We start from the raw sequence: 24,217 nt of genomic DNA, 5'->3' as shown, positions 1-24,217 counted from the left end.
GTGCCCGTTATGATAAGTGTTTAAATAATGGTCATAACTATGTTCTAAGGTAGCTTATTATTTGTACTAAAAGCCCCAATAGTTTTTTTTTAATATGTACATTATTGGACCTGGGCTCATTGCCCTACTGAGCTTACTTCTTGATTATCTGTCATATGTCGAATTTTGAAGCGAAAAGAACATTAAAATGCCCTTATATGATTCCCACAGGAATCATATACATTCTCCCACGGGAATTCCGAGTCACACCTGACTTTGAGACATGATTTTACCAACATTGTGAGTCTTCTGATATAAGGTCTTTGGATCAAACTATGCAAAATTATTTTATTTTTAGACTTTGCATATGAGTAGCCTTTTTGTATAGAGATTATTTCGCTGTAGGCCTATATGCTGCATGCGCTTTTTATATTTTGTTTTGCCTTTAATTTCTCTTTTATTTTGTCTATAGGCGACTCTGTGAGTGATATCAGTAGAGGTTCAACTAATTCAGGATATCGTAAAGCTCGCCGCACTAAACCTTTAATGTTACCCATACTAACTCAGCTGCCTCGCGATTGTAAGTTTCGTGTTCTTTTCTTAACTAACTGCTTATTTCTTTTTTTTCTTTTTTTTTTAACAGTGTCCTAGTTTGTGTATGATGATGAAGAAAATGAAGATTAAATTGAATTCCAAAATGAATATTTTTCAGTTACAGACAAGGGTCTGTAGCTGCCTTAATGTCCTTGTGGTATCCTTTGAGATAGAATGATTTTTTGACGAAAGGAGAAATAATGAAAAACGAAAGAGTCTAATGGAATAGGACTTGTGGTTGCTTTGGTGGCCTTGCTGTGCCCTTTCAAATATCATAAATGAAATTAAAGGACGGATTGTGGTTACCTGTATGCCCTTTGTATTCGGTCAGTCAGTCGGCTACCCAAAACAATCCATGTGCAATTTTTTTTTATAAAACATCTGGCAAATCGTCCTCCATCTTTCGATGTCCCCATGCTTCAGAACTGTGCTTGGTTAATGTCATCGCTGTTTCTTCCAATATTCTAATTTTGGTTCGCAGAATATCTTTCTTTTTTTCTAAACTTTTTTCGACTGTGGAAAAACACCTTTGATCTTGGCTATTCTACATTTGACATCACACCCACCGTCTTTACTAATAATGCTACCTAGGTAAGTAAAGCTGTCCACTTGATCGATATTCTCCTCTTCACTTTCATTTATTCATCTCTTCAACATCACCTTTTCACTTTCACTTATTATAAGTCTTAGCAACATAGTCTTCTTAACATTAATGTTCAAACCTATTCTTGCACCCTGAACTCTTGAAATCTTTGGAAATTCATTCTTTCGCTAACATTTTTGTCTAGGATGCTCAAACCATCAACATAACCTAAGTCTAGGAGATTTTTACCTCCCCAATTTATTCTGTGTTTTCCCGTTGTCGAGACCTCCGCCCAACTATCCTCAGTGCAAAAATAAAAAAAGACCGTTAAAAACAATCACTAGAATTAATAAAAACAAACCGTAAAAATACCACTTAAATAAAAAAAAAAAAAAGCAAGCGGTGAGAGGGGTTCGCCGTTACTTGGAACGGGTCTTGCTTTTATTTTAATGGTGCTTTTTACGATTTGTTTGCATTTTAGCTAGCATTTTTAACTTTTTGAATTTTTACTTTTTGCATTTAACTTTTTTTTAGCATTTGCATTTTTAACTTTTCATTTTAACTAGCTTCAAATATCCTTGTTTTTTCCTTCTTTTAGAGTTTTTTTTTCATCTCATCACGCTTAGCCAGTGTGGTCTCAGAAATTACTTAATACAAACCAGCCACTAACTTCATTTCCTACCTTAACCGCAGCAATGTTATTCTCGTACATAGCACTAATCACTTATATATTTATCTGGTATATCATACAAGGACAGGACCTTTACTAAAGCTCTTCTATCAGCTTTATCAAATGCATGCTCAGAATTTATAAAACTTGGGACTAAATAGGTTTGATGACAAAACGAGAGAATCGTAAAGAAGAGACAAATGAGAATAATAATAGCCAGTGAAAAAAACGAAGCGGACTATGCAAATATGTCGGTCAAGACACTAAGTATTGGTATGCTAATTCTTCAGTTAGGGTGAAGTGGAAGGGTACTGTAGGGGAGCATATTCTTGTTAAAAAAGGCGTTAGGTAAGGTGCCGTGTTATCTCCGAGTATATTTAAGTGTGTTTTAGCTTCATGTCTCCGACGTCTTCAGCGGTCAGTTTTTTACAATGATAGTTTAGGCATTAGTCACATTGCTTATGCTGATTATGTTCTGCTTCTTAGACGGACAAAACAAAGTCTAATTGCCAACTTTGACTTGCTTTTAGCTACCAGCATCGCCTGTTTGCTTGAGTTCTTCAACTATAACATGTTAGCAAGTATTAAAAGGTTAGGTCTATCTTTTTCCACGTTGCTTTCGTCTACTTGCTCCGCCATTACATCCAGCGTGCTGAAAAGCATGCGGGTTGGTTACGGAAAAATTTCACCCAATCGTGGTCGGTATAACCGAAAATGATTTCGCCGTCTTTATTCTAGTTTTTGTGCCCCGGCTGTTTTTTATCTTTCTGGTTTTGCTTTCCTCCTTAGCAAGAAGAATACGAAGAAAATACTGCTGCGTTTACGAAGACATTTGCTGCGTTTGCCTCGGTGCTACCGGAACCATAGAATCGTTTCTAAATTTGACATTGTTGATGCGCCTTTGCGACTTAAACAAATATCTGCAGATCTATGTTTCAAAACTCAGCAAATGATTGGTGTTTTTGACCCTCTTTAGCCATTTCTCAAATTGAGTTAATTTATTTATGTTGTATTATAGAATCGTATGTTTTTTTATTTCTTCTTGTTTACTTATTGCAAGATCAATGACTATGTTATCGATCACGGCTTATCTGAAATAAGATGAAATAGCCGAAAATCGACACAAAAGTAATTTTAAACCCCATATTTACATTGAATCATTTCGTTATTATCATTATCATTTGTATTTTCTTTTATTTCATTGGGCTATTGTGGCCCAGTTAGGCTGCTTACCTTACCTTAGACCTTAGATCCTCCTGGATCCTGCGCCGCCAGGGGCGCCTAGGGCATCACTGAATAGTCGCCAATCGGGTCTGAGATGAGCCGCTGCGTATACATCTTCCCAATCTGGTTGGACAGAGGCATTCAGGCGGCATATGTCACTGTTGTAGGTTCGCCTCAATGTGTTTCGAGGTCTCCCTCGCTTCCGGCTTCCAACTGGCTGCCACTCAACTGTAGACTTCGGGATTTGATGGTTTTCCAGCCTTAAAACGTGTCCGAGATACATCCATCTACGGGATCTGATGGTGTCGGTTATTAGTAGTTGATTGGTGATTCTCCGAATGGGATCGTTTCGGACCCTTTCCGACCAATGTATATACAGAATCCTCCGGAGTCAATTGTTCTCAAAAGCAAGAATCTTCTTCTCTTTTTGAATGTTTAAATTCCAAGTCTCAGCGGCATACAGGAGGACTGGTAAAACGTTACTGTTGAGCAAGTGCAGCTTCAGGCGATTTGAATAATTCCTGATTTCCAGATTCTTTTCAGTTGATTGAAGGCTGCGTTAGCTTGACCTATTCTAGTTATGACTTCTTTTGTGCTTGATCCAGTATTCTCTATGATCCTGCCCAAATACTTAAACTCAATAACTTGTTCAACATCCTCACCAGCACATTTGATATGTAGGGGGGAATTGGATGTTGCCATTGTTTTTGTCTTTCCTGCATTTATTTTAAGACCAAGCTGGGTGGCTTTCATACTAACCCTGTGAATGAAGTTCTACAAACGTCGCTTGCAGCCCTGAACTGATGTATACCCCCTGTTACCGATCTAGGTCATTTACCAGCTACTGTTATTTTACCGTAACATAGATTATTGGTTATCTCTAGACTCAGCTGCCATTGTTGCACAACAACAATTTCCCCGTTACCGGGATAGGCGGTTACGTTTACTGCAACTGATTATTCTATCTCGAGTTTAGCGACTATCGAGCGGAGGTCTCGATCGAAATATCTGCATATTTAGCCTTCCTTTTTCTCAGTGGCTGGAAATATCCTCCTTTTTTCTTCTTCACAATTTGGTTCATTTTTCTTACCGTGGCTACACAACTACCCTCTCTCGTTACAGGTATAGACCGTTATCGGTTACAGTTACCGGTCATTAATTTTAGATTTTCAGAAATGAAATATAAAGGAATCGGAAGGAAAAATTAGAAAGGCTTTTTGAAAAAAAAAGCTTTTCCTTTTAGAAAAAGGAAGATTGTGTGCCGAAAGCCAATCTGACTATGTAAACTCACTTTCTATTGTAAGGGTTTCAACGATTTTTATCGATCCGACAAAGTTTTTTAGGATTTCCATACTATTTTCAAAATTTCTTACATTTGTTTTCAGAGCAACATTTACTATCAAGACTAATTTAGATAATAGTTTCTAATCCCCCGTGAGCTAGAAATGACAACCTTTTCCGCTTGCCAGTTGTTCCTTTAAACTTATTTTGAATTTTTGGTTACTATGGGCCGTGGTTCGTTCCTTTCTAGGTAGTGGCTACTCCTGCATCCAGGATCTGTGACTTTCTTAGATATGAAGCTTTAGCACGAAAAAACTCTGCTGCTTTTAACTTTAAGCTTTCACAAATTTATTACTAGAAAAATAAGAATTAATTCGTAGATTTATTTTAATTTTTAATTTATTAAGTTCATTAATAAAATAATTATACGAGAAACGTTATATACAATCTTTTAGTTTTGAGTACTAAAGCAATTTTTTAAAAGCAATTTTAACAAATGTTTTTCCAAACGTGTATTTTTGTGTCATTGTCATTTTTCACCCAAAATTTTTTCTGCCATCCAATCGTTAACTAACAATTTTAAAAAACCCACTACATAAATAAGAATTTATATATTTAAATTTAGTCATTTCATACAGTTTTGTTCGTCATATTCCCTCCCCCCACCCTCCTATCAAAGCATACTGCTAAAATTTGAATATCCCGTTCCTTTATTTTATAATCTATATATAGCCTTCTGAGACCTTAGTAAAACTATAATACTGATATAACTAAACATTACAAATTGAAACATATTAGCCCATAAGATCCCCTTTTAATGTTTGAATCCCCTTCCTAGGAACAGTTATGATTTTTTACGTACATGAAAAGCATGCAATGCTATAACACGTAATTTTCTGGCTAAAAATCCTTTAGTTCCTCTGAATTTTTGCACTTAAAGATACAATTTTTGGGTTCTTTTGCGGGTTTAGAAGGGGGAGTTTTGTATTAAAAACATGGTCGGCTCTAGATAACTCGAAATCCTCGATATCTCGAATGATTTTCAATCCCCTTGCAAAGATTTGTCTAAGTCGAAAAAAAACATGGCATTTGAAAGTCAAGTCTTGATATGTCAAGCCTATAATACAATAATAAAATTATTCTTAACTTTGTAGTGGTTGTATGGAGAGAATTTTGCGATTTTCTACTTCTGTAACTTGAATTTTCATTTGACTTACCTCTAGAACTCGTTAGAACTCTAGGTTGAGTTTTATGCAGAACGAACTGTTATGCACTGTGTGCTTTTTAGAATTATACGTAACTCGAAGAAAAATTGTAGTCCCGTCAATTTCGAGTTAGCGAGAGTCGACTGTGTCACTAAAGGCTGAATTATGTTAACAGTGAAGAATATAGGGAATCACGGAATACTTTAAAATTGTGTGTATGGACGTTTCGGAAAGGTAGAATAAAATATAAACAACATAATTATATAAAAAGAAGCACGCTAATATAACATGACTCCTTAGGTGTATCCACTCCAATCCCGACTGCCGTTAGCCAACCGTCAACCTTAGAAGGTCGTGCTTTTGGTGGACCTACCGCCAGAACGGTATCCCAACCTGGAGGGCGAATGACTACAGGACTTAATGACACAGGTTATAACACGCAGAGCAGTTACGATAGCAGATCATCTATTGTTGGCATACCCGCTTCAGTGCCTAGTGTCATACATCAAACTAGTGCTTATAGGTAAGTACTAAGTATTCTAGACGTGACCATGACCATGATTATTCTATAGCTGTTTATTCATAAAAGAAACAATGGTGCCGAATCAGGAAAATTAGGTGGGGGTGTATTTTTTTTAATTAAAGACCAAAAAAGGTCGTTGTCGTTGAAAAGACCAAAAAAGGCGTGCTTCAATGAAAATGCCAAAAAAAGACCTTTTCTAAAAATATAGGGGAGGGGCAATATAATCTAGGAGGAGCGTGTGCTCTCCGTCAATTAGCGTCGTTGGGGTGGGTATTAAAAGGTGTACAATCTTTTTACAAATTTACCATTCCTAAGTAGTGGAAAGAGAAAGTCTTCCACCAGCTCCATATGATGGTAGACTCGTGGAGCTCTGCAAAAGGTATATGGAGCTCCACATGATGACAGACTACTGGAGCTCCGCATGTTGATAGAATTGAAGTAGTTGAAATGTTTTGCTGTATTTTATTCTCATTTATACCGTTTCTGGAAATAGGATCCCTGTGCAGAATGAGAAAGAGAGTCTACTTCAAGCAATTTACGTAATTTTTTGGACCTGGTATTATTATCGATTCTTTTTTTTTATAGAACGTATAATAATCGACATCTGATTTTTTTTAAAACCCTTTTTCTTCTAAATCTCGAATTTTTTTCGTTTCTGGGATGGTGTGTGATGACGGCGATCAAGTTTTGTTTGACCTTGATAAATTCTCCAGCGAAGGGTTGAATAGCAACTTTGCTAAAATCACTGTCAAGTTTCCGGCTCCGAACGGACAGTGCTTTACGTTATGCAGGAAGAGCAATGGCACCTGATTCGCCAGGGTCAAAACCCAGAACTAACCATTTGGACGAAAAGAAGTCGTGTTGATTTCCTTTCGTTATTTTGTTCCTGTTTTTTTTTTTTTTTTTTTTTTTTGAGCAAAATTTCGGGTCTGAATCTTGGGTTGATGTCATTGAAGGTTAAAAAACAAAGGGGAATAGCAGCATTTGGTACGGAGTAGAAACAAAAATATGCCAAGCCAACTGTGAGATTTGCAATATTTGTAAGAAGCGCTTTGTTACCGTAAAGTGACTTGAACTTCTATCCTTTGAATTTGAAGGGGAGTACTACAGCCACTTTACTGCGGTAAATTTCAATACAGAATGTGTTGTTGAATGTGTGATTAGTATGGACTGAAAGAGATATTTATATAAGGCGCTGTGTACTACCACAAACATTGTGGTTGCAGTGGCATTTGCAACCAAGTAAAGGACAAGCCACGGCCTAGAGTTACCAAAAATCAAAGAAAATGCCTTGATAAAAGTGGTAAGTTAGAAACTTTTGCCATTTCTAGCTGGCTTAGGAATGGTTAATGTTATCTAAATTAGTCTAAATAGTAAAACATTATTTTGAGAACAAACTTATGGAATTTTGAAAAATAGCCGGAAATACCTAAAATTGGCGTCGTATCGAGACAAAATCTACACCATTGCAATAATCTTGGCCAAAAACCCTATACTGGAAACTTAGTCCCCTGGTCTGAACAACAAGGAAAATCACTTTTTTGTATGGGTAGCACTGACTTGTCCTCTTTTTCCATTTTTTTTTCTTCGCTGCTTGTTGGGCACGGGAATATCACACAGAATTGTTTAAGGGCTCATTTCAAAGGAAACTGCCATGTCTAGTGCCTTTCGTAATTAAGATAATATAATGTTTAAAATATAATCCAATTTAATATATAATTAGCATATAATTTAACGTTTAGTGTAACATATAATTAACATTTAATGTAAAATTAATAAAATATATAAAATAAAACACAATATTTAAATTAAAATAATTCTTTTTATAAAAAAACTGCATCTTCATATACAAACCGAGTGGGTTGGTGCGCTGGATTTGGGATTCTTTGTCCGAGAGGGTAAGGGTTCGAATCCTAGTGTACCCAATTATTTGGTTTGGGACGAGTGTCAATGGTGTGACTCTGTAAGCTCAGCCAGAGTCGACCCAGCTCTAAATGGGTACCTAAAGAAATCTGGGGAAGGTAAACAGGAAAGGGTGTGCGAAAGCTCAGGATGGTTGGCCCCCAACCCTCCATTGCATTTCCTGGCTGAAGGGCCAAGAAATGGAAATCAGCATCGCCGGTAGGGACTATAAAGTCCAATGCCATATTCTTTACCTTTACCTTTTTTCATATACAAGATGATTAATGACGTTATAATCGGAGGTTACAACCATAAATAATGTTAAAAGTAAAACTATGCGATGACGTTAGAATGTATGACGTCGGTACCGTCAGTATATAGTTATCCTTAAATGTCAATTTGGGTTACTACGATGACAATCTTGTTCATTCTTTACTATTTCCTGCTAATAAAAAGCCGAAGGTTTTTTTCCCTTGTGTTTAATATATATGTTCCTTAAGGTTAGTGTATTATTTTAAAGTTTTATTGACAAAAATAAATAAAAATGCGATATTTACACCTGATTCTGGAAATTTATAACCAAGAATCGACCCGAAACAGTTATCCAGCCCAACATACTACTACAGTTTCCCTGAAAATTTTAATTGTTCTGGTTAAAAATCAAAGGCTAATACTACACAGAAGAAGTCCCCAATTAAAACAAGGTAATTAGATACTTCAAATATTATTCGATTTCCCCAGAAGCTGGTTTCTACAGGTCTGTGAAGCCATTATATTAATACGAGGCTACACTTGCCATCTATGCGTCGTGTAGCACAGTACAAAAAGTGTCAACGTTTTTGGGTTTTTACATAACACTGCTTGTATTCAAGGATTTCTTAACTTGAAACATTTGGGCTACATTTGCCGTTTTATTTTAAAACACTCAAATTGCAATTTCAGCTTCACACTTTTAATTGGCTGACTTTGAATAATTCTTGAATGCCAGATTTGTTGAACATTAAACACCATTTGTGAATTACATAGGCCACTTGCATTGTTTTTATTTCCTTTGACTTTTTTGTAGGGAATTTTTGAACGCTCCCTTTGCAATATTAGTATATATAGGGAAATACTATGCTATTGCTGCAGCGGTAGCTGCAACCTAGAAAAGAACGAGCCACGACCCATACTTACCAAAAATAAAAAATGTGTTTTGAAAACAAAACTGGCTATTGAAAAAAAAATTGCCATTTGTAGCTGATTCACTAATGGTACCTAAGGTCTTGATTAGTCTTAATAGTAAAATGTTATTTTGGAAATAATTTTATTGGAATTTCGAAAAATAGCCTGAGACTCGTAAAAAAGACATCATATCGAAACAGAAGGTGCACCATTGGAATTGCCATGGTTGAAACCCCTGTGCAGGAAACTTACAACCCCCTGGCTTGAACAACGAGGAGAATCACCTTTTTTGCATCGGTAACACTGATCTGTCTTCTTTTTTTCTCTCCACTGTGGCTAATGGGGCGCTGAAACATCATAGAGAGCTGTTTAAGAGCTCATTTGAAAGGAAATTGCTACATCTAGCGGCTTTTGTAAGTAAAAAAGATAATATTTGAAATGGAATTTTTGACAAGAGATGATATAACTCGTGTATCTTTTGAAAGTTTTTAAAATAAAATACAGGAGAAACTTATCTCTTTTTTAAGTCAACGCTATCGTGTTTACTGCAATATGTATGAAACAACGCTCTTTTAATCAATGTTCAAGTGTCATTTTCTTGTGAATACCATCTTACCCAAATCTTATTGTCAGATCTACCCAAATTTGCAGATCTTACCCAAATATGCTACTAATGTGGATATTTCTTGCTCAATTGTAACTGGTAATTTAATATCGATAGTACATCAATATGTATCTTAAAATTAACCATAAGTTTATGTTTCTTAACATTTTTTCATCTTTTTTTATCGTCATCTTTTTTTTAAATATGGATTCTATTTTCAGTGTTTTAGTCAAAGCTCTGCGTGTTGAATCAATTGCGAAAAATCTAACTTTTATGTGATACAAAAAAAAAAAAAAAAAAAAAAAAAAAAAAAAATCCACGATCCTGGTGCGGAGTATCTTTTAAATGTATCTTTCGGCAGGGAAGCATCATATTTTTCTGCAGCAGTACACAATTTTGGGTCCTCCAAATGTGGTTAAAATTTAATCCTTTGAATTAACTTAAGTAAATAGTATATAAACTAGTATTATTTATTGTTGTAAACTTTTAACATGCCTTTTTTTAAATGTCTTGATAAAACTTTTTATAACAAAAGATACAGATAGAAGAAAACTATTTACTTACTTATTTATGTGGATGGAAAAAATTACATATTTCTTGCTTACTTCATAGTTACTTATGTGGATGGAAAAAAATTAACGCCATTCGAATTTTTTACTTATACTATTAATGAGCAGGTCTTATAGCGATGATAGTCTTAAAGATGATTGAAGCTCTATCGACAATGATCTCTAAATATTTAAACAGGGTGGCAAAAGTGGTCCATACGCATCACGGTTATTTAGAAAACACAACGTCCCTGGTATCGCTATTTTGTCCCAGTGCCCTTGCGCACTGTCAATGCTCATGCGTTGTGAGGCGGGTTTTAAAACTGTATCATCTTTCTCAAATTTGATCTAATGGTAGCATGGAATGGGCTTTGATTGGATGAAGGTGATCGCACATCACTTTCAACTAATCAAATGTGTTTTCCAGTGACGTAAAGTTATTGAAAGGGAAGGAGGTATTTTATGCCTTTAGTCAAAGCGTCACTGAAAGCCAATGAAAACAACTCAAATTAAGAATCAGAATAAAATCAGAAGGACTTTGAAATCACCGAATTATCTCAATGAAGAAAAAATAATCTTAAAGTTGAAGTTTAATTCAAAATAATCTACTATTATTATGGATAGTACCAGGGGAAGGGGTTTCGCTTGGTAGAAAGAAAGATAGTTTTTTAATCTCTTTCGCAAAACAACTTCGATTTCATTTTGTTTTATTCGCTACAGAGTAAAACCCTTAGGGTATTTCACGTCTGGGTATTTTGATGTCATTCATATGAAAAATGTTTTAAATCAAGCCCTTATGCGTATTTTCCCGAAGTCGAGACCTATCTAGATTGTTTTTCACACCGGAAAACGAACAATTTCTTGCTATGAACTATCTTATGAAACGAATTTTAATCACGAAGTGAAGCTCAGTCTTCTGGTATGCAAATCATTATTGTAATTTTTATACCCCAGTGGGTAGTATTTAATGTGGAGTAATTAAGAACCCGAGTCTCACTTCGCAGCTATCAGACGAGAAAGTCTTCCTCTAAAAACTCGGGAAAAACTGATTTGTCAAGAAAAAAATTGCGTTTTGAAACTCCTACTTATGTTCAAAGTTTTAAAAATGGTCTCTGATTTCAGTCAGCAGACTTTATGAACAATTACTAGGTTGCTAGCTACCGCTGCAACCCGGATAATAAGGGGGCTAGAGGGGGGAATGAATTTTTACAAAGTCATGACCTATCTATATCGTTTCTTTTCTTTTTTCACACCGGAAAATGGTAGTATGCCAATTTTGAGAAACAAATTATTGTGCCATCCATCCATGAGCACATGCCATCCATGCCATTACATGCCATCCATGAGCAATTTACCTGATCTTGGTCTTCTCAATCTAATTCTTGTCAGTATTTAGAGTATAGGTAATATAAGGTTGTGATAAACCTCTGTCTTTTATTCTAGTGAATCGGTTTTGGGAAAGCGGCCACCACTTGTTCCAGCTGCATCTGGGCCGCAAAGTCATCCCTTGAAGTCCTTTGCGCTTCCTCCTGCGCCAACAGCTACTGGATTCCCTCATCAACACAGCCACTCAGCCAAAACAATAAGTAACTATTTTTTCATCTGCAATTAAGCTACAAAACTTGTAGTTTTTTTTTATGTCCGAATGAACTATTGGAACGAATGAACTTTAGAATGAACAGATTTATCTTTTTGATTTTTCTTTCGGTGATTGAAGAAGTATTCTCATCAATCCGAATAAAAAAAAAAAAAAAAGAATTAAAACTTTCAAGTAGTTACAAGAGTTTATATGTTGAAATGTTTCTTTATTTGTCTAACCTATTTTATTTAACAATTTGTATCTATGTAATTAATCCAGCAGTGCTACATCCAGGATTCTTTTTTTTTGGGGGGGGGGGGGGCAGCAGAATAGATCTTGATCAGCTGGGGGTACCAAAAAAATAAAAGAAGGAGGGGTTTACCTTCAGTGAATTTTTTCTAATGGTCTCAAACAAAGTTTTTTTTAACGTTTGTTTTTATGACCTATTTACGAGTCGGACAAGTTTTTTTCTGGGAGGAATTTTTTATACATGTGGTTTAGGACCAGTCTACGTGTCGGATATATATTTGGGGGGGGGGGTCAAATAGGGTAAACAGAGAAAAGTAGGCCTAGTGGCGTTTCAGTGAAGACAGTTTTTCGATCGTCAAACTGGACTTTCGTTGAAAAAGCCACTTCAATTGCGTTTAATTTGCCTTTTGCGCATCATTCTTGTTTAATTATTTTCTGTTTTTCGTCTTTTCGTTTTTCCTTGTTTCATTTTGGGACAGATAAATAGAATAATTTTGTTTCGCGCAAGCTGTAGTAGTCAAGAATAATTTTCAATTTAAATGGTGCTTGCACTAGCAAAAAAAAAAAAAAAAAAACTAGCTAAAAAAAAGTTTTGACTAGAAAAAGCTTTTTTTTGCAGTAGGTGCTTTTTGGTACTTCTTTGCTTGTAAAGCTACAAATTTCCGAAGTTGTGCTTCCCGTCTACGTGATGTCTGCTTTTGATCCGCTCATTAATTTGTGTTTAATTTTTTAATAAATGAAATAATCTACCAACAAAATTAAGCTTCATTTTCGTTATTTTAGCCTCCTCACCACCCACTAGAGGACCTTCTAATGTTTTGTATAATACAAAGAAGCAGGAAATATCAAATATCCCGACGAGACCACCTCTTGGGGCACGCTCACCAAATGGCACCCCTGTAAAAGGACAACTACCTGTAAGTTACGTTTCTATCTTAATGGACTCGGTAAATGCCAACCCTCCTGCTGTAATAATACAGTACATTCGAGCACACCAAAATTACTCACCCGGTAAATCTAATTATTTATCCTTGGTGTTTCACGAGAAGAAAATGAGTCAGAAGTTAGGAGGATTACTGTTTAAAACGGCCTGGATTATTTGTCAGAGATTTACAACTAGTAACCCCTGAAAATGTAGGATAAGTGATGTTTTATGTAGACAAAAATTCAGTCATTAAAGAAAAATATATGAAGTCATGTACAAAGAATAAAAAGAGACATAAATTAGGAAATGTGGCACACCTTCAGGAATTTTTGAAAATATATGTTTACAGATGGATAGAATAATTTTAGGAAAATAATTTGTGAAGTTGCTGATGGTGTCTTAGTAAGAAATAAGAAAGTTGTTGATATTGGTAAATAGGGTTTGAAACCATATTAATTTCCTGACAACTTGATAAATCTTGGATCAAAATGTTTCACCCTTGCAATGGACAATATAAGAAGTAACAAGTTTGGGTTTTTTTATAGTTATTCTTAGGCTAAGAAACAAGAAAATATGTTTAAATGCAATATGTTTAAATTCAACATGTATTAAATCTAATAAATGGTGTCAATTTAGCTTTGAGAAAGTGCTCAAGTGACTTGAAGAAGACCTTTCTGTGCGTAATTTTCGTCATGAATCACGAGTCACATTAATCAGTGTCACATTACTCAAACATGTGTCACATTAATCAGAATCCCGAGACTCTGAATAATGGATCTTTTATGATTGATAGATCTCTGATTCTTCTGGGCTTGGTCTGTTTTTTTTTTTTTTTGGGGGGGGGGGGCATTTTCGGGCTGAATAACCTCTTCCTAGCTGATTTTTCTACTGTGAGTTGCCTCCCCGTAGTAGCATAATATTTGTAGGCATTAATATTTAATGAGTCGGAGGTAATAAACTTGAGGTTGTCTGTGCAGGATTTCGCAGGATTTGTCTGTTGATAGAAGAGCATCGCCAAGTGCTGAAAACCATGTTGTGATTTAGATGGGCCCAGGATTACACGAAGCCTTCACTCAATTGGAGGTCCCAGGGACTTCTTGCTCTCCGCTTCTAAGCTGGCTTAAGCGCTTCGGTGTAGATTTGAGAAGATATGTTGGTTCCTGTCCTGCACTGGTATCGGGATCATTGCTTTTCCTGGGGCCAAAATAATGTCAATGATTTAAAGAACATTAAAATTGGAACTTGGAATGGTAGTACGTTAAAAACCTACTATTGTATTGACAATTTGACTGACGAATTCAGACGATTCGAATTGGGCTTATTAGGAGTTTCAGAAACTCAGATTCCAGGGGTAGATAGCATGAAAGTAGGCGATAAAAATTTAGTTATTCAGGCAGGAAGGATGGGGTACATAGACTGGGAGTAGGGCTCATGATGAATAAGGAAGTTGCTAAGTCTTGTTTAGGCTGAGAAGCTATGAATAATAGAATGCTAATCGCTCATTTTATGACTAAAAAGTTCAGGGTATCAGTTATAGTAGTATATGCCCCTGTACAACCGACTGACGGATATAGTAGTGACTCAAATGCATTTTACTTACAGTTACAGGAGCAAATAGCCAGGGTCCCGGGTAGAAATATGCCATTTTTATTAAAAGATTTTAACGCCCAGGTCGGTAAAAATAGGGATAGATGGTATCCTAGCCTAGGTAAATTCGGTGTAGGAAAGGAAAACCGTAATGGCTACAGACTGTTGCAATTTTGTAGGTATAACAATCTAGTTATAACCAATACGGTGTTTGGATATAAAATGGCCCATAAGCTTACGTGGTACTCATATGATGGTAAGACAACAAACCTTATTGATTATGTTATTGTAAACTGAAGACTGTCAGGATCACTACAAGATATTAGGGTGTATAGGAGTTCTGTTATTGAGGTTAAAAGTAAGAATTACCATCTAGAAGTGTCTACGGTTAATTAAAAGCTGAAATTTTGGAAGTGTAATTACCTCCCGGGGATTTATGATGTTGATAGACGCAAGGATCAGAATCTGAGAAAAACTTTCCAGGAACAGTTGAGTACTAAACCGGAGAGTTTAATATTTGACAATGTAGACGTTGGATAGAATAATTTTAGGAAAACAATTTGTGAAGCTGCTGATGGTGTCTTAGGAAAGAAAATTAGGAATGCAGCTGGGAATATTAGTGAAAAAGCTTTCTGTAGGATAGAGAGGAGAAGGGGCTTTTGCAAGAATTATCTGAGTGAATGATCATAGGTAAACAAAAGGAATCTAAAGAAAGTGGAGAAAGTATTAAAATATGAACTAAGGAGGTGTGAAGTGGAATGCATGGATAAAATTGCCAAGGATTAGGAAGATGCAGCTAGACGGCATAATAGTAAAATATTGTTCTGCTATGTTAATAAATTGAGAGAGAATAGTCAATCCGGACTTGTCCCAGTTAAAGATAGGAATGAGGCCACAATTTGTGATAAGGAAAGAGTTAAAAAGAGATGGGTGGAACATTATGAGAATGTGCTAAACTGAGATAAAGTTGCAGGAAAAGATAGAGGAAAATGAAAAAGTTAGTGATACCTTGGATGTGAAGGAAGATTTGTTTTGTGAGTAAGAATTAGCGACAGCACTAAAAGGATTAAAAAATAATAAGGCCCCAGTTGCTGATAGTGTTGTAAATGAGTTTCTTAAATATGGTGGGTATGTGCCCATGGGGCTAGAAATAAGTTACTGAAGATTATGAATATTATTTTTGAAAAAGGGGAAGTACCAATCGATTTTAGGAAAACCATAATTAAACCTCTATAAGAAAGGTAATAAGAGTGTGTGCGTAATTATACAGGCATTAGCCTGGTTTCTGTAGGTAGCAAATTCCTTAGTAAGATGGTACTTTTTCGACTTAAAAAGTTTAGACTTAAAAAGCTGTGATATGAAATCAGCACGTTTTTATGAATTTATGGCTTTTTTTAAGTAAAGTTTGTAAAGCATGTGGTAAGCTTGGTGTGCGTGTTACTGAACCCCGTGTAACTGAACCCTCGTTCAACTAAAATCCCTTTTAACCGAACTCTCGTAGGAATCAACCCCATTCAGCTGAACCCTCATGCATGTCAACCCCCGAGCAACTAATCACTCGTTTAAAAAAAAACTTTCCATTAATGCTGATCCAGGAATGATAGCTATTCTTTAAATTTTTCATAATAAAAAAAGTTTATTGCTGAAACAAATTTCTGCGAATTTTTAGTCTCCCTTTTTCTGTTTTATTTCTACAGCACTAATGGGGCACTAGAATATCGTAGAGAGTTGTTTAAGGGAATTTGAAAGCTAATATTCACATTTATGCACTTTTTATAGTTTCGTTATGACAACACCATCATAAAATGCCTTATTGCACTGAAGTGCGATTTTATTGTCATTTTTGAAGTGAAAAGACTTGAAACCTTAAAAGATCTACCACTGATACCTCCATGATCGCAAACCCTTGAACTGGTGTTAAAAATTTCCCCTCCCTTTGAGTAATCCCTTTCCAAGTCGCCTGCGTAAGTGGAAAACAAAAAAAAAAGTTTTGAAAGGACAATCAAGTGAAAAAGATTCATTCAAATACAAAGCTGATTTGTTAATAATTTATACTATTTATTTTCATTTCAACAAAAAAATTAAATACGAAATAAATTCTTGGGAATAAGTTAAGAACTGCAAACGAAGCGAGATGTAAATTTTGAGCTTTTAAGCAGCGCTAATTCAAACTTGTTCTTAGGCCTTGGGTAGAGTTGAGTTAAACAGGGCTTGTTTTAAATGGGGCTGACTTAAACGGAAGTTCAGTTGAACGAGGGTTCAGTTAAATGGCGGCGAGTTGCAAGGGGGTTCACTTGAACGAGGGTTTATTTAAATGAGGATTAAGTTGCACAGGGGTCCAGTTAAACGGGGTTGAGCTGCACGGGGGTCCAGTTAAACAGGGGTTCAGTTACGCAAGGGTTTATTTATACGGGGTTGAGTTGCAGGGGGTTCAAGTGTACAAGAGTTCATTTAAATGGGTTTGAGTTGCACCGGGTTCAGATAAATGAGAATTGACTTGCATGAGGGTTCAGTTGGATAGGTTTGAGTTGCTCGGGGGCTACGTTGAGCTTCTTGAGGTTCAGCTGAGTTTTCAGCAAATTTTGAGCTTCTAATCAGCGCTAGTTCAAACTTATTTTTAGGGATTGGGTTCAGTTTAGTTAAACAGGCCTTGATTTAAATGGGAATTGACTTAAACGGAAGTTTAGTTGAACGAAGGTTCAGTTAAATGGTTTTGAGTTGCACGGGGGTTACGTTAAATGGGGCCTCAGTTGCACAGGAATTCATTTAAATGGGGCTGAGTTGCCCGGGGGTTCAAGTGTACAAGGGTTCATTTAAATGGGGTTAAGTTGCACGGGGTTCAGTCAAATGAGGATTGATTTGCATGAGGGTCCAGTTGAGAGGGTTTGAGTTGCTCGGGGGTTCAGCTGCACATGGGTTTCGCTCAAGAAGGTTAAGTTGAAAGGCTTCAATGGAACCTGGAGACATTGTCTTCGATCTGATATCTCCGTTCTTGGATCGCTTGAATCAATTTTGTTATTTAGTTGACCATGGTAAACCATGTTTAGTTCAGTGAATAAGATTACTCTCTTTTGTTTCACAGATTAGGGATTGAATTGGGATTTTCAGGAGCATTTTTAGGGGGGGTGGGGGTAAGGGGAATGATAATTTTGGCGGAAGGAGGAAAATGTTTTTTTTATAGCTGTTGTCCGATAGGCTGTTTGGCTAGTTATACACATGAACATATTTAACATAACCTAAATATGTGTAACAAAATATAAACATCAAGTTTACTATATCTTTATTGCGCTGGCTAATTACACTAACTAGAACCATGTCCAAGTTTTTCGTTCAAGGGGGGGGGGTACAAAATGATTTTTGTTTCGGGAGCACAAAAATCATTTTGTTCTGGGGTGAGGTGGGAGGATTAAGAGTTGTTTTTCCCTGCATTTTAAAGATAAATTTACGAGTCGTAAAAATGTTTCGAGGGTAGGGGGTATTGAACCCGGTAAATAGGTAAAACTTTCTTTAAGTAATCACATTTTAAAGTGGACATGCAGTATTATTCTAGCATGCTCATCCGTTTTATGTGGTTTTTTTCAAGGTTCTCTTAAGCAAGACTTTCATTAAACATAATTTATCTTAAATATAAATTATCAAAAGGTTAATATTTTTTATTAAATAAAAAGAATGCTGGAAGCTATCAAAAATGGGAACGAAAATCCTTAGTGGTATAACGTAATTGACAAGTAGAAATATTTTGTCGTCTATAATTATAATGCCATTAAGTGCCTTTCTTCTTTTTACTTTTGTTATGCCTTTGCTCTTTCCCCTTTTTGACCTCTATTATCGGAAAAAAAAAAATCCATACTCCTGGCTTGTTTTTGCTGCATTTAAAAGTTTAGTTATGTTTGCCCACCCCCTTAAAGAAGTAGTTCTGTTAAAAGTGACAGGTATTGTACTCTAGATTCATATTTGGGTATACAGAAAAGACTTCAGAAGTTTTCAGAATTCAGAAGGCAAAGAAAACGCCTTCAGATATTTTTTCTGTATTTTTTTTTCTTTGTATTACTCCACTGGTACTTTTGTATCCAAACTGGGCAATGAAACTCACTCATTTGTCCATTCAATAATAATCATTGGCGTTCCTAACATGGATGCCACCATGGACGGACTTTGAAAGTACCACCCTCTTTATGTGTCTAATGAACACGAATACCCCTCGCTTGTTCCATGCCTTAAAACGGACTTTTCTAGAAAATGATAAGTATAACCTTAACACCATTCAACTGTATAGGTCAGCACTCCTACCAACGATTTGCACTTCTGAATCCAGACCACGCCTTAACACAACGTTTCTAACGGTTATTTCGATGGCTTTACTAATCAGAGCTCGACCATCCATGGTAGTAAAGTACTTTAGAAGTGATCCTCCGCTCCTTTTGTTCTCTTCTCTCGGTGCCACCCCCTGGAAAGTGCCACCTGAGGTGATCTGCAACCTCTCCCCCGAACCCCCCTATTTACGCCACTGATAACAATATCAATTTATTTAAATTCTCTATTCATACAAAATACAATAAGTGGGGATGAAGAAAAGCAGAAACACAAGAAATAGAAAAACAAAATAAAAAATAAGAAGAACTTCAACAGGGGAAATACATATGTCAACAAAAACAAAACGAACATTACGTTTTAGAGCATCTCACATCTGTAGGAGACAACTTGGGTGAATCTACTACTGAAACGAATCGAACTCTAAATCGAGTTACTAAGGCATTCTGTTTCTCTCAGTTTTATTTACAACACCAGTCTAGATATAACGTCTAAAAAGATATAATTGTACGTTAGGGGTGTAACATATTTGTAAAATAGTGAAGGAATTTTGTGCTCCATTTTTTTTTTTTTTTTAGACGGAGATCAACGTTCTATAATTTATAAGTGAATACCTGGTTTCATTTTGTTTGCAAGACATTGGATGAATTATATTTTTCTAAATTAGTCTAAATTATCTGAACTTGATCTTTTCTCGCTTGCAGAATTAATTCAAAAAATTTTTAATCGACTTCCTCCTTTGCCTTTCTGAATTGTCAGATTTATTCTTTCTGAAGGCCTGAAAACAATCCTTGTTCCAATAACTAGATCTTAAATTGAAAGGCTGATTTTAGTTGAAGATCTGTAGATGTCTATGATAGATCAGTAGATTCTGACATATACTCTACAAGACACATCTTCTGTTCATAATGCAAGTTTTCATGCGTGATCTTAAAGAAACAAGAAAGGTATTTTTACCTTCATTACGGTAAGGTCTTGATATATATTAGGATTAAAAAACACAATTGTTGCGACGGAAGTAAAGATCGAAGTTGGAACTTGAAACTAACAATACTTATTGCTTCGCCGATTACGCAAGATATACCTACAAAAGACTCGAGGTATTTTCCAATATCTGTAGAATTCGAAAAACTAGTGCTTTACTGAAAACACAAACCAACACAAAAAAAGATATTCTCTTAGGAGTTGAAAATTCTCTTCAAAACAACCCTATTGTTTCACAGTGGATTGATGTTCTGCTTGTCGATATGGGGACACGGGTTCGATCCAAGTTGCAACGAGGTTGGGCGACACGCTTGCTGCTTCTCTCTGTAGAAAAGACCCTTGCTGTTGCACAAGCTGCTGCTTGTCTCTGTAGAAGTTCCATGCCCTATTCGCTAGCAATGGCTCTGGCGGATATTTGTACTTTGTCCTTTATCAAAACAATAGACGGGTTTATTTTTTCTCTCAGAGACAGCAATCGTATAGCACAAAAACGGAGCATTTTTTATTAGAATAATTGTTTTGCCTTTGATACAGCGATAGTATGTTGGTAAAATTCTTATAATAGTGATATAATTCTTTTTTCTTTTAGCGATCGTATAGCACAAGTACGGAGGAATTAAATCAAGAAATGGCCAATTTGGAAGGCCTTATGAAAGACTTGAACGCCATTACTGCAACAGACTTTGAGTGTACGTAAATATAGCGTAGTTTTCTTTGAAAAAGTGCTCTTTTTTAGTTGATTTTGTGCTGAAGTTATATATATGAGTACGACTGAAAAAAAATATGTATAATAGTAAATAAAAACTATTGTGTATTTGTGCTATTGTGCTAATCTGCTCAAAGTGCTTTTTAACTTTTTACATGGTGAATACTTTAAGGAGTGATCTGACAAATGCATTTTGATGTGTTATTTTTAATTTTCGTGACATTGTTTTTACTTTAATCATTTTTAAACTTACTAAGTGTCGGAAAGAAAATGGAAAAATATTTTGTACATGTCTCTGTTTTTTTTATTTAGGATTTTTTTAATTTTTTTTTTTTTTTTTTTTTTTTATATATAACTTCCAGGAATTGTGCCTTCGGTTTAGCTTTGGGAATGGTCATTTTATGCTGCTTAAATATTACCTGGGCTGTAGCTCGAATTTTTGGGGGGTTGGTATGGTTTGGACATCACAGATAGCCTTTCTATGCATATTAAGTAATATCATGACCACAGCTATAATTTTTATTTCTTTTTTTGGGGGCAGGGGGGGGGGGGTATTTTTTGGACTACAGAAAGGGCCAGTTCAGACTGCTCAAATCGTGTCTTGACTGCAGCTAATATCTGTTTGGCGGTTGTTACTAGGCTTGAGTCAAGAATGTACCGATGGCTTATAATAGTATCCTTACTGCACCTATATATTATAATATATACTATGTATAATATATATGTAATATATATATATTATAATATATATAAGTATATATAATATATACTTATAGATACTATTATAAGGATAATAGTATCCTTACTGCACCTATAAATATTTTAAGTTTTTTTATGGTTTGGGTTTCAGAAAGGGTTCTTTCGGGCTATTCAAATAATGCGCTGGCTGGAGCTAGAATTTGCTTGGTGGTTGATATGGTCTGAGTCTTAGAAATAAATATTCATGTTGCTCGCAATTTCAAAACTGCAGCTTAAAATTTCTTTGATTGGTTTTTATGGTTCGGGTTTCAGAATTGGCCCTTTGAGGCTCCTCAAATAGTGTCTTGACTGCAGCTGTTAAAAAAAAAATGGTTGTTGCAGTATTGACTTGAATTAGAACCATTATATTCTGTTGAAATGTTAACTGGACTACAACTTGCATTAGTTTGGTAATTGGTATGGGTTAAAGTGTATAAGTATTTCGTAAAAAGCTGCCACAAAATCTCTTCTTTTTATAATTTCTTTTAGAAACTGTATCGGTGCGATTTTTTTTTAAATGTGAAGTAGTAGGCTCTAAATAACCTTTGGGATACTTTAGATAGACACCAAATAGCGCTGTTTTTACGTTCTTTGGAAAGCAGAATATACCTAATATAAATAGACTTTAGAAGAGAGAAAAATAATAGAATATTGCTGCTCAGAACTGATTCAGTTCTGTACAGTTCAGTACTAGAACTGATTCAGTAAAGTTGAAATTTAAGCAATAAAAGGTAACTTGAAAATTGCATTAACAAAAGTGGAAAATTACTAACTTTAAGTACGTCACAAGCGCATTATCAGTAATTATAATTCATTACTTGTTATTACCTTCATCCTAAAATGACTCATTACTACAAAGTGTTAACATTTCAGTTCTTTCTGTACATTTGATGCAGAGGGTGGGTTCCAGAACTCAATTATAATTAACAACCGCTAATTCGATTAAGGATTTAGTTCTTTTTGTGCATTTATTACAAAGGGTGCGTTTCAGAACTCAAATATCTTCAATAACCTTGAGTTACTTATTATTACCAATTGCCAATAATGTTATACTTCCAGCTGTCTGGGAATGAAAATAATAATCTTATGAAACAAGCAATAATTTGATATATATCTAAAAAATTTTCATAGAAAGGGCACTCTAATTTGTTCTGAAAACTTGAGATTTTTCCTAACAACGACAGTTGTTCATTTATCTGTATAAAAATGATCCAGGTATGTCACGACTTTGGGAAAATTCGTTTAGGACCATATCTAATTTTTGAAAAAAAAAACAAAAAAAAACAATATTTTTTATGAGTGACGTCATAAACACTCACACGCCCAACATTCAAAGGGCTTTACGTTCTACAGCGAATATAATAGAATGAAATTAAAGTTGTTCTGTGAAATAAATTTCAAAGACTGTCATTCTTTTGACCAAGTTCTGTTTATTATCGGGGGTTTGGAACGCTAATCACAATAAATAAATAATTATCATTAATAATAATTACCTCCTGGAACGCGCGCTTTGTCTTGTATATTCTGTTCTGAGGAAATGGCAGTTGTCTATATTTTCTCTATGTCTTCTTCTTACTATTAGGATTATTATGGAGACGCTTTTACATTATTTAATTTTAGCGACATCTGAAGTCTAGTAATATCAGGTCTTTGGCGAAGGTTTGGACGAAGTCTCAAGTTGTTTAATTTTCCCTGAGCCAAATTATGAATTCCTTGAATGCAACATATACCTCAACTAATCACTCAGTAACTAAAAAAGAATTTTGTCTTATTAAATGAACAGTAATCGTGTATATGTCTATTTATTTATTTATCTGTAATTTGTTACTCGGAAATGGCACTTTAATTTTTCCTAAAAATTGGCATACTACCAATTTCCTGTGTAAAAAAACGATCTAGATAGGTCGCGGCGTTCGGAAAATTTGTCTTGGTCCTTAATTCCGAGAAAACATTTTTCCGATGAATGACGTCATAAATACTCGGAAAAGTGAAAATAAATTTTGCTGAAGATGAGTGTCTGCTAAATATTTTAAAAAGCACATTACAATTTAATTTGATTGGCGATAGTATGGAATAATTTTTCGGTATAAATATGCAAAAAGGTCTTTCGAATAAAATGAAATTGAAGCTTTTTTTGCGAAAGAGATTAAAAAACTGTCTTTCTTTTCATTGAGTGAAGCTCGGGCTTTATAGTAAAATAAACTTGTCGGTTAGATGAAAGCAGGTGAAGTCTCAGAATACGAAAATTTTAATGAGAAATTGGAAAAAAAAGCATTTCTTTGAAAAAAGGAAGTGGCAACTCATAGAATTCAGGATTTGGCTCATTCTCCTCTATAAATACGGGCCACAGTTCATATAATTATCCAGTATGATCATTCCCTATCTCACCCATTATAAAAACCCGGACCGGGGTGCGAGTGCTCCAGAGAACGTAGAAACATAAGCGGCGTCAGATCTTTTCACGGGTAGACAAGTCAGACGCGAAACAATCGGAAACAAGTGGAAACCCGCTATTAATAACTGCACGAAGAAGTGGGAGGAGGTTTTTGTTCGCACCGAGAGCGAAGACCAGAAATGATCTGCGATAAGCTTACTGGATAATTATATGAACTGTGATACGGGCTAAGCAAACCGGTTTATCTTGTAAAGATTTGTATTGTGGTCAAAATAAGAAGTGACATTTAAGCCCGAGCCACGGCGTAGTCATGCATGCTGACAAAAGCCAATATTTCTGAATTATTTTGGCTTTTCCTTGATTTAGTGTGACACTTATACTATTAAAGTTCAAAATTGACATGGCAAGGAATTGGTTTAAAATCCCTATATATGCACTAATATGTTCTCAAGTATTGTTCGCGAAA

The 24,217-nt window shown here is 35.4% G+C and overlaps 1 protein-coding gene across 1 annotated transcript in view; it reads left to right on the top strand.

Moving 5' to 3' along the window:
- The window catches only part of fra (neogenin protein frazzled), a 173,226-nt gene extending 152,347 nt beyond the window's left edge, over positions 1 to 20,879 (top strand). Inside the window, exons 20-24 of the mRNA XM_089089232.1 lie at positions 452 to 559; positions 5,837 to 6,059; positions 11,721 to 11,863; positions 12,889 to 13,022; positions 20,502 to 20,879. Of these exons, the coding sequence (XP_088945358.1) occupies positions 452 to 559; positions 5,837 to 6,059; positions 11,721 to 11,863; positions 12,889 to 13,022; positions 20,502 to 20,609 (716 nt within the window). The 3' untranslated portion in view covers positions 20,610 to 20,879. The remainder of the gene's footprint in view (positions 1 to 451; positions 560 to 5,836; positions 6,060 to 11,720; positions 11,864 to 12,888; positions 13,023 to 20,501) is intronic.
- Positions 20,880 to 24,217: the final 3,338 nt, after the last annotated feature.

Source organism: Artemia sp. Qi Xiang Cuo, chromosome 5 (assembly GCF_049724085.1).
Source record: "Artemia sp. Qi Xiang Cuo chromosome 5, ASM4972408v1, whole genome shotgun sequence".
NCBI lineage: Eukaryota > Metazoa > Arthropoda > Branchiopoda > Anostraca > Artemiidae > Artemia > Artemia sp. Qi Xiang Cuo.
Note: the sequence above shows the minus strand (reverse complement) of the source record. Positions and strands in the feature narration are given on the sequence as shown.